Genomic DNA, 17,722 nt, shown 5'->3' on the forward strand with positions numbered 1-17,722 from the left:
CAAACATCATGGAATACTTGCGGACCTCACACAATAAACCGGTAAACCCCCACTCCCGTGGCGATCAGCAATTTTATCAATTTATACAATATAAACTTCGATCAGGCATAACACACCAATTAATTTACTCGCACGCATGAACAAATTCATCCTAGCGACCTGTGGCGACTGATAATTTCAATATTTTTTTATCAGACATAACACTCCAATTATTTTGCTCGCACGCATGAACTCATCTTAGCATCATGTAGCGACTGATAATTTCAATATTTATATCAGACATAACACTTAATTATTTTGCTCGCACAAATGAACAATTCATCCCAGCAACCTGTGGCAGCTCATTTCTCACAACCGGAAGTTCGAAGCTAAAAACCCACACTTTTGATCAATCTTCACGATGCAGCAAACTTGTCAGCATAGCGATGATGATGATGATGCCGGTGACCTCTCCTGCGGGCTCGCAGCTCGCTCCTCTTCAGGACAGTGCCTGTGTTTTCAGGGGGATTGTTGATTTCCATGTCGCCTCCTGGAGAACCGAGTACACAAGCCAGTGGGTCCTCCATGAAGTCTCCAAATGATTTCTGCAAATATAAATATACAAAAAGGTGACATTTTGCAGCAAAATAAACCCAACATCTGTCAAACTGTAAAATTAGCAGTAAACCAGTAACTCACTATGTTTACAGTAGTCTGTCTAGAAATTGATCTGGCCTCATCATCGGATTTGCTAGCTTCTATTTCCTTCACTCTTTCCACAAAGGCGCTGTCAATATACGAACGGCGTGGGTGCCACCTAAAAAGTGGTCTATCTTGATGCAGATCATTGAACAGATGCTCAGCAAAAAAGTGCCTTTCTACAGCTTCAACCAGATATTTATCATCGCTATGCTTAGTGAGTATTCTGTTAATGGAGCAAGTAAAAAAGAAGTATGATGTTAATGAAACAAGTAATTAGTTGGAACACCTTATCCTAAAAGAACAAATCGGTAGTTCACAAACCACACATGTTAGCTAGCTCCATCTTCATGCGTTCATCTTCACTGTTCAAAACTACTGCAGCACACCCACGCATCGTTGCATCATACAACACCTTTCCCATCATAAAAGCACAGCCTGAAATGTTAGCTTCAATTATTTCACATTCCCACTGAAAAAGATGAAAATTTGATTCGTGAACACCAAATGAACATCAAAGAGTTAAATTGTCCAATATTTCATAAGGTAGCGCCCAATGTTTATTTTACCTAGATCCATCTTCCTTTCCCAGACCTGAAGGCATGTTCATTTTAAATCTAAACTTTGAATGGTTTGATCTACTGTTAGGTTAACTAGTTATATACCTTTTCTCAACTATAACATGAAGATTGGATGCGGGATTTTATAAAGCTTGGCTGTGCCTTTGCATGCCATTATTAATATATAGGGGATCGCTAACAGGTTCAGTACCCTTGAGATTTACCAGCAGATAAGCCGAACCTTGTTAATCCATGCATAGGTGGATGCCCAGCCAATTTAGCTCCTGAACAACAAAACATATGTAAGCTTGTGTTTGATACCCATAGCAAGCCCCTGCAAGGCAAAATTAACAATGATAATTTTGCAGCTTTATAATTTTTTTATACAACACTCGAATGCATCAAAAGTAGCAAAAAATACAATGTCTCCCTACGTTACGCTCGACCAATAATTGCACTGGCCATATGTAAATTCACAAGAAGACAACTAATACTTGTACATATTTTACCTGTTCAAAAAGACAACTATACAACTAAGAAAAAATACTCCATATGTAACAGATTCACCGTGGTTGGTGAGCAAGTATAGCATACCCATAAAAATATCCTTGAAAAGTTAAGACAATGGAAGGAGCAGACTACAACATTATTTACTGCGAATAGCACACTCAATAACAGCAAAGACAACACTATTTATGGCACAACACTTCAGAAAGGAGTACACAATACCAACTATGTGAAACGAAACAATGAATTGTCTTCCAGTTTAGCCAGTCATACTGTTAATCAGATGACAGAGCGTTCTTCAGAAAATGAGAAAGGGTTAGTCTTTTCCTCAAAATTCAAATAGACAAGTGTGTCGCTATGCACCACAGCACTAGTATCGTTTGAATTGAACGCCAATATTATATGGCCTTTCAAGCTGAACTCTACCATGCACAAATAGCTAAAAGAGTTTCATCCCCTTCTGGCCTGCTGGGAATGCTTATATAATGTATATTACTCTTATAAGCAGGCTGTTGGGCTACCTGAAGGTTTCCTCCAGTAAGATTACTGAATACTACAGTCGCGCAGGGCCACAACCATGCTGCAGGCATATATAACACAATGTGCTCCCTAATTACTAACACAATGTCTTCTGAAATGGCGTCTACGATACACGGTTCTTCTACTCGGTGGAATCTTTTTGTTTATTAACTGAATGCTCCTTGTTTACCACGTCTTCAAAACATCATAAACAATCGAGAGAGGGAGGAAGTGACCTATGCCGAGACCAAACCATCCCATGTAACTGCCCAATCCTGAGGCCAAGATGAAGCCCCCACTTGGAAGAAAACTGATAAGCCTGAGTTTGGTTTCCTCCTCTCGGGTCATGTCGCCCTAGATCATCAGCAGAAAATCCCACTCAGCAAATCGACAAGAACAAGATCTTTCTTTTGGGAGGGTGGGGATTATCGCGGACGAGGTTACCTTGGTCCGCATGGCGAACTCCAGATCTTGGATTACGTCCCCCTGCGACATCACAGCAACATAAAACCCCATCAATCCCATTGGTGAACCGCTGCTGCGCCAAGAACGGGGGAAGGAGACATTGGGAATCGCAATCAGGGCGTTTCTTGGGAGCAATCCGGCGAACCTTGCCAGGTGCCGGGGCGACACGATTCTTCATCTCCCGCAGCAGCGCCAGCACCATCCCTGATCTCTCCGCGCCTCTCCTCCAGTGCTGCTCGCTCGTTGGGTCGAGTGGACGGACAATCGAGCTGAGGGCTGGAGAGGAGAGGAGGAAGACGAAGAGGGGAAGGGGGTCATGGATTCGGGCCTTTGTTTCACCGCTACAAACCTACAATTGCTATGATTTTTTTATATTTTTTATTTTTTAATATTTGCAAGACAATACAATTGCTATGAATTTTTGTTTCCATGGACCGCTACAAACCTACAATTGCTATTGGGTATTTGGGCTCAACTGTTTTCTGTCATTGGGCTAAAATATCCCTCGGCATCTTATTGACCCCATGGCCCATTTGTCATAGTCGCTGCAACCGCCATTCCTCTTAAACTAGCTTAAGTGCCTGTGCGACGTAAAAAAACACACTGAATGCAGTAATATTAAATATAAACTTAAGTATGGATATTTGGATGTGTTATCGGAGTGCTGTCGAACGAATATGTCGGGAGCGATGTCATAGTTTGATTTTAGATAGGATAAAAAAGAAGGAGGAAATTATTCACTAATTTTTCTCATAATTTATTTATTTATTTTTCTAGGTAAAACGGGTCCTATATCAGTAGTCAGTAATGTGGCGAGTAGGATGAAGGACCAGGGTAGATAGTAAAAACTAGTCTGATTGACGCGCCTATGACGCGTCCGTTTTTATTTTACTGTATAGAGCATAACAAAAGAAGATTAAAAAAATTAGGTTCATAAATTTTGTGCATTTCAATATTTATCTATGAATTTATCAATATTTAACACATTCAATTAATTATAGAGAAAACGGTAGTACTTTTATGTATACATATAGTTTTAACATGTAGATAAAAGTAATACTAACCTAAAAAAATTGTTTCATATTTTTTTTTAAATTTCAGATATTTTTCTTTGCATTTTAGATTTTTTAGTCGATTTATCAATATAACTAATATTAATTTCAACATTTTTCTAAAATTTCCTAAAAAATGAAAATTACAAATATACGTGTATGTATACATATATATACATACATGTATGCATACACGTATATATAACCAATACTATGGCCCACTGCTACAGTATACTACAGTTGCTACAGTGGCAGATGGCCTTAGAGGCCGCAGGGTTCCCTAGTATATTTCCTCTTGATAACTAAATTATTTAAATTTTAGATGTTTTTATTAGATGAGATGAGAGCATATGAAAGATGTGACACGAGAATCAACTTAAATTTTATACAGTAGAGATAAGTTGTGTGAGATTCAACTAAGGTTATATTTAAAAAAGATATGTAAACTATGAAATCCAAAGACAAATGCGTCTCACATTATTCATCCAAAGAAATATGGTATGCCATTGGATATGTTGTATTAATCCACGCAAAAGGGTTCACAAAACATTGCCCAGCCTACAATATTTTCATCATACATAAACACTTCAATTTGATCGTGCACATGAACAACTCATGTCGGCATTATATGCCGACTATGACCAACTGCTCCAGTTCGAAACAAAATGCAAACATTTACAGTATTCCACCAGCCTTCTGATGTAAGTAAGCATCAAAATACAGCAAACCTGTCAACATTTTGATGACGACGACGATGCTGGTGACTTCTCCTGCGGTTTCGCAGCTCCCCTCTCTTTAGGACAGCACCTGTGTTTTCGGAGAGATTGTGGCTTTCCATGTCCCTTCCTGGAGAACAGAGTATGCAAGCCAGCGGGTCATCCATGAGGTCTCCAAATGATCTCTGCAAGCGTAAATATGCAAAGAACAAAAAAGCATAAGAAGAGTCATCTTGCTATGAAATATTCTGAATTTTAAATGGAAGAAATGAATAGGAAAAAAAGAAGTAGCGATGCAGGGTGCTCGAGTACTAGACTGCTAGGTCTGAGAAACTGTAAAAGTTAGTGACTCACGACAGTTGCCGATCTAGAAATTGATCTGGACTCATCGTCAGAGCTGTTAACTTCATCTTCTATTTCCTTCCCTCTTTCCACATAAGCGCTGTCAATATACGAACGGCGTGGGTGCCACCTGAAACGTGGTCTATCTTGATGCACATCAGTGAACATATGCTCAGCAAATGAATAGCTCTCTTAGCTCTTCAGTTTCTTCCTGGATTAGCTCTGTTGTATAGTCATTTCCCACTAGTTTCTTTTGCTTTTCCTTCTTTGTGGGCTGTTTTCTTTTTTCCCCTGTTTTGTTGTCCTTTCCAAAATCAATAAAAATCAAGAGTATGGCACTCCCCTACTGTATTTCGTTCAAAAAAATATATGCTCAGCAAAGAATTAGTAAGTATTCTGTTAATAAAGCAAGTAAGAAGGGTATTATGTTAATGGAACAAGTAGTTAGTTGGAAGTTGGGAACAAGTGAATCGTTTTTTTAACAAACCACACATGTCAGCCAGTTCCATCTTCATGCGATCTTCTCCCTTGTCATTGAGCAAAATGACTTCAGCACACAGACGCAAGGTCAGCTAATACATCACTTTTCCTGTGATAAAAGCACCACCTGAAATACAGCTTAAATAAATTAGCAATTCCAACAAAATAGATAAAACTTGATGCATAAGCACTATATGAACAACAAGGAGTAAATGCAACCAATTATTTATTAGGTACCCAAGGTTTGTTTTCCCTCACCTGTCTTCCTGTTCTAGATAAGAAGAAAAATACTAGCCGGTTTCAATTCAAATCAAAAAATTCAAAAGGTTATATCTAATACTGAGTGTACAGCAGTAGCTATATACTTCCTTACAAGTATAACATTAAGATTTTACAGCTTTATGCCTAAATGGTGGCAAAAATAGAGAGGCGCATAACAATGGCTGGCAGCTATTCCTACGAGAGTAGCCAATTTGCTTCCTTCAAAATTTAAATTTTAGAAAATCGAAGCTACTTTCATGCGGCACCCACCAACATAGTATTAGTAGGGAATTAGAGATAAGAATAATTAATCTCCTTGTTAATTCGGTTGGTTTCTTTGTAGATAGATATTCCATACATTGCATATGAGTTTATTAAGTTTAGAAATTTTTTCTTAGGGGTCAACTCAGTCATCCATATAAAAGGGATAGCCCTTTTCCACTATGAACCAAGCAAGAATGTTTAATTAGTCTTTGTCATGTCTAAAGTTCTTGCACCCCAGTTTACAGTCTATATTCCTTTTCCAGCACCCCAGTTCCCTCAAGTCATGCCATTTGGCCTTCCTCTGTATGTCTGCAGGTGAGGAAACGCCCGTGTTCGGGTATTTCTACCCCGCTGAGGGTGGCAAGGGTGGTGATAGATGAATGCCATACTATATCCAACTCTGGTCGGTTGCCTTGTGGCGGTTATTCCGTTATGAAATAATGTTCACACCGTACTGGTATTGACTGGATAACCAAGTCAAGAAAGAAAGTTTATCAAACTGGACATCTGAACCCGAGTGATTCTGACACCCATATCCATGTCCAAGAATCATTTATTGTGCTCATTTTTTTGCTGTTTATTTTTCTCAAAATTTTGAATGTTTTTAAGAAAAGATAAGGTGTTTGGATAAGCTATAAGATGTAAAAATACATACATCTGCAAATAAGGGTCTGTTTGGTAGAGCTCTGATTCTGTGGTGAGAGTGATTTTGTGGTGGAAGTAGAGTGTGAGTGATTCTGTGGTAGAAGTGATTTTGTTTGTAAAATTGTTTGGTATGCTAGTGGTGAAAGTGATTCCTGAGAGAATATTTTGTTGAAATCGAGAAGAATCAGTCGAAAATTAGGTGAAAACTAGTTTTTTTAGCTCCTACCTCGCTATACAAAACGGGAAGTGATTCCCGCGCGGAATCACTCCCCGACGAACCCGTTTGGCAGTGCTGGGAGCGATTCCGGCGCGAAATCAGCTTCTAGAGCTCTACCAAACGAGGCCTAAATAAGCATCATATGGTGCCATTCCGGCCATGAAGCAAACCTATATGTAAAAATCCATCGCTGGCCCCTTGAACCCTGCCTGTCAACAGTGGCTTATAAACTTTCAAGCACAACAAAAATCCAAGGTTTCCAAAATCTTTAGGCTTTACTTGCTGAACAAAACAATGACAACAGTTGTACTTAGGATGTTTTGCTATATTGATAGTGAATTATATGTATACTTGATCAGGTCTGTGCTTACACAAATTTTCATTTGATTATCCCTGACAGATTGGATTACATTACTACATTAGTATGTACTAGATGCCCCTAACCCCTAAATTAGAACTAGTGTTGTACCAGTGAAGAGATGGAAGTTTTTGCCATGAACACCAGCAGCGGTCCATTCTCTCTATATATTAGCACACAGCTTACATGACAAATTTACAACAAATCAATCAACCGGCAGCTATTAAACTGGGATTGCTACAAATCTTGCAACTACCAAATATACATGATGTGTTGCCAGATACACTTACAGAGGTATTTTAACATTCCCCCTCAATCTCAACCGGCCACTATGAGGTTGATACCGCGTCGTAAACGCTTCAGCATCAAATTGGTAGCAGGTTTGGTGAAAGCATCTGCTACTTGATCAGTAGAAGACACAAACTGAACATCAAGTGTACCAAGCGTAACCTTTTCACGGACAAAATGAAAATCCACCTCAATGTGTTTTGTCCGGGCATGAAACTCTAGGTTTGCTGCCAAATAAGTAGCACCAAGATTATCACACCACAACACTGGTGCATGTGGTTGAGAAACCCCTAATTCCTTGAGTAGGGTTTGTACCTAGACAACTTCAACTGTACAATTTGCTAGAGCTTTATATTCCACTTTAGTGCTTGAGCGAGAGCCCCATGAGATTAGGTTAGGTCCGAGAAAAAACTACAAAGCCTCCAGTGGACCATCGGTCATCATCATAACTAGCCCAATTAGCATTAGTGAACAACACTGAGAAGTGTTGACTTAGACCGACAAATTTTAAACCAGTAATCAAGGTACCCTTAATATATCGCAAAATGTGCTTGACCGCCTCCCATTGTATATCAGTGGGTTTAGACAAATATTGGCACACCTTGTTAACTGCAAAGGAGATATCTGTACGAGTCAAAGTGAGGTACTGAAGGCCGCCCACCATGCTGCGATATCGGAACACATCATTTTCTCCAAGTGGAGTTCCAAGATCAGATGCTAGTTTGTTAGTGATTGACATGGGAGTTGAAACCGCCTTGCAATTCTCCATACGAGCACGATGAAGTAAATCATCAACATATTTATGCTGAGACACGACCATTCCCCCTGAATTGTAGGTGGCTTCAATACCAAGAAAATAGCTAAGGTGACCAAGATCCTTAACGGGGAAGGTGGCGGCAAGTTGTCGTAGTAGACGGTCAACTGCATGAGGGAAAGAGCCAGCAATGATAATGTCATCTACATAGACAAGCATATAAATGGTGGTGCCACCCTGATGAAAAATAAAAAGAGAAGTGTCAGCCTTGGAGGATTGAAATCCCAACTGATGGAGCTTATCACTTAAGCGAGAATACCATGCACGCGGCGATTGCTTTAACCCATAAAGAGTCTTCTGTAGTTTGCAGACATGAGTTAGATGAGCATGATTTTTCAAAACCCGATGGCTAATGCATATAGACATCTTCATCAAGGAACCCATGCAGAAAAGCATTGCTCACATCAACTTGTCAAAGGCACCAACCGTGAGACACAGCTAAGGACAGAACAAGACACATTGTGGCTGGTTTGACAACAGTGCTAAAAGTATCAAGATAATCAATACCATACTGCTTAGTAAAGCCTTGAACAATAAGACATGCCTTGTATTTGTTAATTGATCCATCCATATGCTACTTAACCTTGAACACCCATTTGCAACTCACAATATTCGTTAATAAAAGGCCGAGGAGCAAGAATCCATGTCTTGGTCTGTTGTAAAGCACAAAACTCATCCTCCATAGCAGCACACAACGCTGGATCGGTGAGTGCCACACAAAGAGAGGAAGGAGTGGCAAAGAAGGCATGACGATTCGGTTCATATCAAACTGTACCATCAGTTAAGAACTAATGCTTGATGATGTTATTTTGTAGACGAGTCTGCATACGATGGGGACCATCTGACACATCCCCATTTGACACGGTCGTCAATGGTGCATTTGTCAATGCTGTAGTCTCGGGTGCATCTGACACCGTTGCCAGCGCCTCGGGTTGGTGCTCGTCTACCTCCGTAGAGGCAGGGGTGAACCCAATCCACCGTCTTGGTCTACTCCTTGGATTGGAAACGAGAGCATGCCCCCCCTGCATGTGGCGTCGTTGCGCATGGCACCAGGGGAGGTGATGCTTGGTGCAGCATCATGCACCGCAACAGGATCTACTGTTGAACCTGGGAAATCAATGTTAGCGGACAAAAGTGACATATTGTAATTTCACATATTAGTATCCTGAACAACTGGCTCTGATACCAAGTGAAGAGATGAAAGTTTTTACCGTGAACTCCAGAAGCGATCTATTCTCTCTATATATTAGCACATTGCTTACATGAAAAGTTTACAACAAATCAATCTACAATCAATCAATCGGCAACTATTAAACTGGGATTGCTACAAATCCTGCAACTACCAAATATACATGATGTGTTGCCAGATACACTTACAGAGATATTTCAACAGTACTCTATAAAAAATTGAAATCATGCAATTTGGATGCATATGAAGATTCTTTTTACTATGTAAAAGGTAGATATGTTTAGACTATGCACGTAACAATTTTGGAAATAGAAGTTAATTTGTTCCTTGAATAGACCAAGATAATTCAGTAGCTGAATAGTTAGTAAAGTGCAATGTTCAATTTCTGCCTTAGAAAGGCTGACGGAACTGACCAGTAATGTACATATCTTTGTTCTTTCTTTTTTTTGTTTAAACAATGCATCTATTGAGCAGAATTAATCTGAAGCTAGCAAAGATCTTCTATCAGTCACTGGAAGGAGTAAGTCAATTTTAGAAATGTCTTGCACAGTTAGGCAGTTAGGTCTGCCTGTCGACCTTCCAAATTACGGTGTCACCTTGCATTTTACTTTATGTGTACGACGTGAGAGACAATTTAAACAATCTTCCGCTCACATAGTTAGGATTCACCATCTTGACCTCCAAAACTGCAGTATTTCCTAGTTTTAAGTTATTTTAATGATATGAACTATTTTTTCATATTCTCGTGTTCTTTTACATACCACAATCTATCTATGACTGTTGCCTCTTGCCCTCTCCCTTGCCATTTCACTAGAAAAGCAATTTCTTCAATAACATCGAGACTATTAAAATCACATTACTTTCTCTATTACAAACTTAGCTGTTGTTCTCCACTTCAATAAGTCTTGTGACTCCAGGATCAGATTATGTGGAGCATTCTTGTCTTTTAAGAATATGTTCTTCTTATTCACCTTATTCCCTTACAGAACTATGTTTATGTTGTTAAAATAATATGAAAAATGATGATGACTACTGGATAACTACCATATCCGGGCATCTCAGGATCTCTCGTAATTCTCGGGGCATATCTCTATCTCTGAGAAGGGAATATCTGAATAAAAGAAAACTACCCGCAGGAACCCAGGGTATCCCGTAAATATGGAAGTTTATCTCCAAGAACGAGAAGAAAGACTCCAAAAGACGTATGACAACCCCTTATATATACAGAGCCTGGGGACACTGCAGAAGGGGGAGGTCAAAGCGAAACAAGTCAAACAAGAGCCAATAGAAATCATTCAAACTTTTCGACAAACCAAAAGACACCTGAAGCCGAGTATGGAAGTCACCACCTAGGTTTAGATCCATCTAGACTAGCCATACCCTCTTGTAACAGGTTTAGATCAATACAAGATAAATATGACGTAGGGTTATTATCCTTAAGGAGGCCCGAACATGTGTAAAAAACCCGTATATTCTCCTGTAATTCGTCTACTCAAAGCATCGCTTACCTCTTCAACAAGTTCGCAAGATCGACGATTCACCAATTGTCGCTAGCTGGCACCGTCTGTGGGGATAATGACAATAGGTGTTAAAAATTCTACACGGAACATGCTATCGACTACGCCTACACCGAGGACCAGTTTTTTGCACGAGGGGTTCTATGACAACTTCACCTCTCCCACCGACGAGCTAGCGATCGATCGGGTGAACTTTGACGAAGAACTTTCTGGCGACGATTCTAAGGATGACGTAAGTCATTTTATGGATCAATGCACCAAGGATTACGGCATCAAGTTCGAACCACTTTGCTGTCAAGACAACCGTAAATGCCCTATTCGCCACAAGTCGGGATCTTCCCTCGCAATTCCCAACAACATGGATTGTCAAGACACCTATCCGGAGCAATCCGATGAAAAATCCATGATGGATCTGCCATCAAGCTGGATACGCAAGCCTTTCACGACATAGTATCCGAATCTTCAGCCACTTCCATTGGCAAGATAGTGCTCCCCGTTACCGTCAGGAAGCATGACAACTTCCGGACGGAAAAGATTTTATTCGACGTGATCGACTTTGAGACGACATACAACTCCATCTTGGGAAGGTCTACTCTTGCCAAGTTCATAGCATCCACACATTACGCTTACCAATGCGTGAAGATCTTGGAACCCGAATGGGTCATCAGTATCCAGGGTTACCCCAAGACAAGTCTCTATTGTGATAAGCAGAGTCTCGATATGGCATCTTAACTCAAACCAAGCAAAGAACCTAAGAGCTCAAGGGTCAAGGTGAATAAGAAGCCTCAGTCGTAACCACGACCACAACGCCTCAAGACGCAAAACCAAATACTCGAGGGCTGGGTTCACAACTAGTTTGAAACCATGTAACAGCGTATACGCTACCCCCGAAGTAATAAATGTCACTGCTTATCGACTTAATCTAGTATGTGTCATTTAGATTTAAGATTTTAGGTCTACAATAGCTCATGGGTCGTCAATAAGCTCTGTAAGTCCCAAGCGTAAGTACTAAGAGTACTTTCATAATAATAAAGATCATATTGTCTAAGAAGTCGATCGAATTCTTTTGTTGGCTTACTTATCTTTTTGTGCATCCTCATGCCCGACAATGGGATAAGCCGCTTCTCAGGTTCCTCATCCCAAACGTGCACCCAGGATGGCGAAAAGCTTTTCTCGACCCAAAGGCAATATGAGCTCTTTTCTCTTTTTTGCATTTTCTATTTAGCTGCCTACCTGAAAAATTCTTCCGAGCAGACAGTCATGGGCTAACAAGTACTAGGTGCTAGAAACCAAAAACAACATATTGTGTACCCTCTGAAAGAAAAATCCAACGAGAAGGGAAGGATCGTTATGTTGCGAACTCGGATTGCGAGAAGGCTCGTTATCACGTTCAACGAGTGACTGGGAGCTACGACGCCTTCCACTCAGCGGACCTAAGGCCAGCCATAATAAGCACTCCAACTAGTGACTAATGTGCCTGGACTAATCAAAGTTGGAAGCAAGTAAGGAAATCACAATATGTTGTCGAATGCATCCAGCACAGAGTACTTCCATCGAATGAGAAAAGCGTTTAAATTCCTACTAGTCTAACAAATCTACTAAGTTATTTATTACAGACTACAGGGAAAAGTTTTAAGGCAGAGAACCAACTCTAAAAGTTTTATGTGTAAGTACTAAGAGTGAGTTTACACTAGTAGATGTTCATATTTCCCGTAAGATCACTTGAATCTCTTTGTGTTCTTTTTTGTCTTCCCTAAAATTAACGTCTAGCACCTGTGAGACAGGTACATTGATGGTAAGCCACAATCCAGGTACCTTTACCTATCACGTGCCTGGATAAGTCTGGACAAAGTCACATGGGAATTGACTTCAGGAAACAAGAGTTTCTACGATCAGAGGGGAAGTATGAGTGTTCAATTCTTTTTTTCTTATCCCGATCGGCTAATTTATAATGGCTGGTCGGTAGTTTTTATTCTATTATTTTTTACTGCATATCTAAGTTTCTTCCCAGATAACCAGTCGGAGCTGGATGAATACAATATACTAAGAGTTAACAACAACATATTGTGTGTGTGCCAAAGCGACTTCCTTCGCATAGAGACGATGTTCTAAATTACGACCTCGTGAGATGTGACAAAGGTTCCCTATCATGCCCTCGAGTGCCCGAGGGCTATGTCACCTCCCACTCATGTCGGACTTAGGGCTGACCTGATTAAGCTCCACAATTAGTAACGATGTCATCCTACCCTAGCCAGAGGAGGGATCAAGTAGCACTAAGCATGTTAATTTGTCAGTATCTCCTCGGTATCGAGTTCTCAAGAAGTCCCACCATTTTCATTTACGTTCTTTTTTGTTTTTTACTAACAAAAGAACACGTTTCTATTTCCATGCACAGGATACAAAAGAAAACCTAAGAGGACTTGGTGATTCTTCGACTAGCCACCGCGGCGGTTCCGAGTCCTACTCGGAGCTATGATCTTCTGTGCCAGGGTCCCATCACATTTCCTGTTCGGAATCTCTTCCGGCGCATGCGAGAGCTGTTGGTACAAAATACCAGGAGAGCTGGCACACTACATCGACAAAGGCGCTCAGTTTTCAAATATCATCTTGATATTTTGCCAGAAAAGGAGGAAAGATACTTTCACCACCACGCGAAATCTTCGCCGCGACGGTTCAACTTTTTAAAAACCCACCGGACGGAGAGCCAGATTTTCCCCAATCTTCTCGGAACCCCGAAAAGTTGAGACGATGCTTATCAGTTGATCTGAATTTTCTACTCGTATGAGGTCCCTACCTGGAGGCTCACGGAGCTACCCGCAGAAGGCCTAATATCCCGACTAGATGACCCGATGGCAAACAGGAACCTAGATAGATGTACATCCTACCCGGAAGCCTGAGTTATCACTCGGAGAGGCAACATGTCGAGATGTCTTCCTCGGCTAGGCTAAGTTTCTTGATCCGTTATAACCTCATTTCACGTACTGGTGAGGAACTTGACGATGACTACTGGATAATTACTATATTCGGGTATCCCGAGGTTTCTTGTAATTCTTGAGACATATCTCTATCTACAGGAAGAGAATCCCTGGATGAAAGGAAATTACTCGCAAGAACCCAGGGTATCTCGTAAATAGAAAAATTTATTTCCAAAGACAGGGAAGAAGACTCCAAAGGATGTACACCCTCCTATATATACGATGCCTAAGGACCCTACAGAAGGGGAGGTCAAAGTGAAACAAGTCGAACAAAAGCTAAAGTCGAAGAAGTTGCTCAAACTTTTCGACAAACCAGAAGACACCCGAAGCCGAGCAGGGAAGTCGCCGACTAGTTTTAGATCCATCTAGGCTAGTCACATACCCCCTTATAACAGGTTTAGATCAATACAAGATAAACAAGACGTAGGGTTATTATCCTTAAGGAAACCCAAACCGTATAAAACCCCTTGTGTTCTCATATGATTCGTCTACTTAAAGTATCTCCTACATCTTCGATAAATTCGTAAGATCAGCGGTTCATCAATCATTGACCAAAAATAATAATTTTCTCCAGCTGCAACTGCAAGATATTTTGCGTATACAGCAGGCAGTCTAGTTCATTTTGATGTTTAGTTATTGAAATGCTTTTGTGCGTCATATAGGAAGCAAATACTACTGTTGTTCATATAAAAGCCATCTAAGCTATATCTGATTATGCGCAAGTGCTCTTTGAATCTAGGAACAACAAAAGTGAAGAACCTTGATGGTAATATTGGTGCCGTAAAGATAAAGCTGAGCAAGGAAGACCTCAAAGAATGATCGGCTGCAGTCCCTGCTGGTGAGGTGGCCGGGTCCAGAGTTACTGGAATCCTGGAGCCTTATTCTTGGAGGCTTGCGAGGACCCCACTTCCAAAGTAGACACTTTACATCTTCAAATGCAAATTAGTGATCGTCCTACCATGTTATGTTGTATTTGTTCTTATCTAGCGACAAGAAAGAAACAATATTTTCCATGTCCGAGAATAGCTTGTACCTCAAGCAAGAGATTTCACTGGAGTTCTGTGTGGGATGTATCAATTGATATACTTCATCAAAGAAATATGTGAGACAGAAGTTAAAACTCCGTTTGTGTTGCGCATTCTCTGAGTGTTATGTCATTTTTTCATGTCATTCTCTGAGTGAATCCATGTCTGTTATTTATGGGAATGACTTTATGTCCATTGGCTATCATCCATTGAAAAAAACACTACTTCAATATGTTTTCGTTTACTGCATTATTGACTGATATTACAACATATATGGATACAGCTTACTGCACAGAGCGAAGGACCGGCTTGAAACGCAGGGCTCCAATCGGCCCCAGCACAGAGAAATTGGTACCTTACCAGTTTTGATTACAACTTTTTTTGACAAACCAGAACATTTTCACTTAGTCCTTATTTTGATTTAGTTACAGTTGGTTTAAACTTGTTACTGCACTCACTTGAAATAGCATCCAAGCACATCAACATAAAGATGTTCTCCCCACCACCACTAGTGCTACCTCAATAAAATTTACCGCCTTTTTACTGTCTCTGTGCTACTTTTAACTCCTCAGGTCTGCACTACTTTTTTTTACCTTATTGCACTCCCTCTTTGCGCAAAATTTGTGGTACAAAAATAATATTTCCAAATTAATGTCTGTGTGTGCTACTTCTTGCTAACTACTAGTCACCTAACATCTATCACAGCATCTTGCAGTACAGATTTAACTTGCATCCTGCTTAACTTTATTTGCAGATGTTTCAAGCAACATGAGGAGACAATTGGCGATGCCCAAGTAGGGCTGCTGCATGCGCTGTCGCCAATGGCCATGGGTGTCCCTTTCAGGAGGAGCTGACCAGATTTTGAATGGATCTCGAGGCAGCGACGCCCTCTCCTTGGTTTGCTGCCCATCACGCACTTCGAGCATCGGGGATCTCGCGGCGGCCGCCGGGCCGGCGATGATGCGGAGGGACGCTCACCAAGAACTTGTGGAGCTGACCTTTGGTGTCTTGGACCACCTCCCCCCAAACTCTTCTGCTGCTGTGATATTTGCCTCCGTTGATTGCAAGGCCACAAAATCCTGATGCAGTTGAAAGCAAGGCATGCAGCTTGCGTCAGTTAGAGCAGTCGTCAGTCTATGATTATTCGATGATTGGTTGGTTGATTGTTCATGTTATGCTCTTCTGATCCAGCTGAAAATCTCTAGTGGCTGCTCTTCAACAATGCACAGTGTACTACCACCTGCCCGAAGCCGGTGGTTGGTGCAACTCTGTCTGAAACTTCACGTCTGCTGAGCTCTCTGAAACTGTGCATCTGCTGATATGTTTTCAGAGAAGCTCTTGTTCATGGACCATCTCTCCATTTTTGTTTTTCCATCCCAACATTTTTTTTATAACTCTACTGATGCACTTAATAAACAAGTTCTATTTTTTTCTGCAAGGTTCTTTCTACAAACTAAGATTATATTACGTGTGAATGCAGGTAGCTCAAGTATTTACAGAAACAGATACTTGCTTCCTGCTGCAACAGCTTATGCGAATCAGCAGCACAAAGAGGCTGTCAGGAAGCAAAAGAAGGGGTTGCTTTTTGTTAATGCCTGGATTGCAAAAGGCAAAGAGCTAGGGGAATAAAGGAGGGAAAGCAAAGGAGGAAAAGCCATGCAGAGGAGCAGTGATCCTTTTGTAGGAGAGGAGGGGGGCAATTGGGATATTGGATGTACTAATGCCCTGATGCATCTCACATGCCCATAGCTTTTCCCTTCTTCAAAAGCCTGGCTAAGTATATGCAGCATGCCTGCCCCTGCCATTGGGATATACATAGTCCCAATCCCTAGGTTTATTCCATATGCACACCCATGCATGTAAACTTTGTATCTTTTATCCACATCTCTCATCAAGAATATTCTGGCGTATTAGGCTTTTGATCTTTTGCGTGCCTATCTTTCGCAAAGGCATTTAGGTCCATACAAAATGGAAGGAGTAGGATGCAGTAAACCAGCAGTGCATTGATCAATTGAACCGATGTGCATATGAGCTTGTACATGCTTGGGCATTTGAAAAACTTCTTAGAAAAATACATAGATGCAGAACATGTGCATTTGCAAAAAATTGTACAAAAGGAACGTGCTCAAATTACAAAGATACTATATATATGTGTACAAACTGTGCAAAAATATTTTTGACATTTTTTGGCGAGTGAACACACATGATCTACCATGCGCCAATGTTACCATTATAAAGAATTGATTTTTTTTGGGCACAAGTGCACTTTTTTTATTTCGCCATGAATATAATTGATCTTATACTTGTTGAGTAGTGCCAGCATTCATAAGGAGATGGAGATTTAACATTAACTATCCAGTAGTAATGCACACTTTAGAAGAATTATTAGTCGAGGAAAAGAGTGGGGCATGAGCATGATGCGTGTCAACGCACGACAATAAAGAAGCCATGCACACATTTTGCACAGGTCCTTTTCCTTCTTCCCCATCTTTCTCAAACTATGTGCTAGGCTCTGTCTCGGGATTGCACATACATATGTATAGATGTACCATGCGTATATGCATGGTCCCCGACCGAGCTCGTAGCCCCATATGGCATGCTCCTGACTCATCATGCATGATGCACGCATACTGCAACAGCTGCAAATCCATGCAAATGCTAACTCACCTGTTAATTTGGATTCGTGTTCGTCTTAATTTTTGATGTGCATACAAAGTTCGCATGCTCCTAACTTATCTGAACATGCTTGCACAGATCGAGCAGTAGAATTTTTGCTTTAGTGTACTTGATAGAGTTCAAATCCAACACAAAGAAATTAAACACAAGATACTTCAATGTATTTACCATAAC

At 40.7% G+C, this 17,722-nt stretch overlaps 1 protein-coding gene across 2 annotated transcripts; it reads right to left on the minus strand.

The window, feature by feature from the left end:
* Window positions 1–232: 232 nt before the first annotated feature.
* Window positions 233–3,083, minus strand: LOC133907555 (uncharacterized). Of its 2 annotated transcripts, XM_062349617.1 has the most exons (7): window positions 2,875–3,083; window positions 2,709–2,750; window positions 2,501–2,618; window positions 1,463–1,522; window positions 1,008–1,116; window positions 679–904; window positions 233–584 (listed from the first exon to the last, which is right to left on the minus strand). In XM_062349617.1, exons 1-7 carry the CDS (start codon window positions 2,929–2,931, stop codon window positions 396–398), a joined length of 801 nt encoding a protein of 266 aa, XP_062205601.1. In that variant the 5' UTR covers window positions 2,932–3,083; the 3' UTR covers window positions 233–395. The 2 variants fall into 2 exon arrangements, with proteins under 2 accessions (XP_062205601.1, XP_062205602.1); XM_062349618.1 differs by lacking the exon at window positions 233–584 and having other exon boundaries at window positions 766–904; window positions 1,003–1,116.
* Between the last annotated feature and the right edge of the window lie 14,639 nt (window positions 3,084–17,722).

This window comes from Phragmites australis, chromosome 24, assembly GCF_958298935.1.
Source record: "Phragmites australis chromosome 24, lpPhrAust1.1, whole genome shotgun sequence".
NCBI lineage: Eukaryota > Viridiplantae > Streptophyta > Magnoliopsida > Poales > Poaceae > Phragmites > Phragmites australis.

Excerpts from the sequence above, each read along its gene's own strand:
- LOC133907555 (XM_062349617.1), bottom strand. The coding sequence starts at position 2,931 with ATGGTGCTGGCGCTGCTGCGGGAGATGAAGAATCGTGTCGCCCCGGCA. Across the intron at positions 2,751-2,874 it reads TCGCCCCGGCACCTGGCAAG|GGGGACGTAATCCAAGATCT; the intron begins GTTCGCCGGATT and ends GTGATGTCGCAG. Across the intron at positions 1,117-1,462 it reads AAGGTTCGGCTTATCTGCTG|GCTGTGCTTTTATGATGGGA; the intron begins GTAAATCTCAAG and ends CTAACATTTCAG.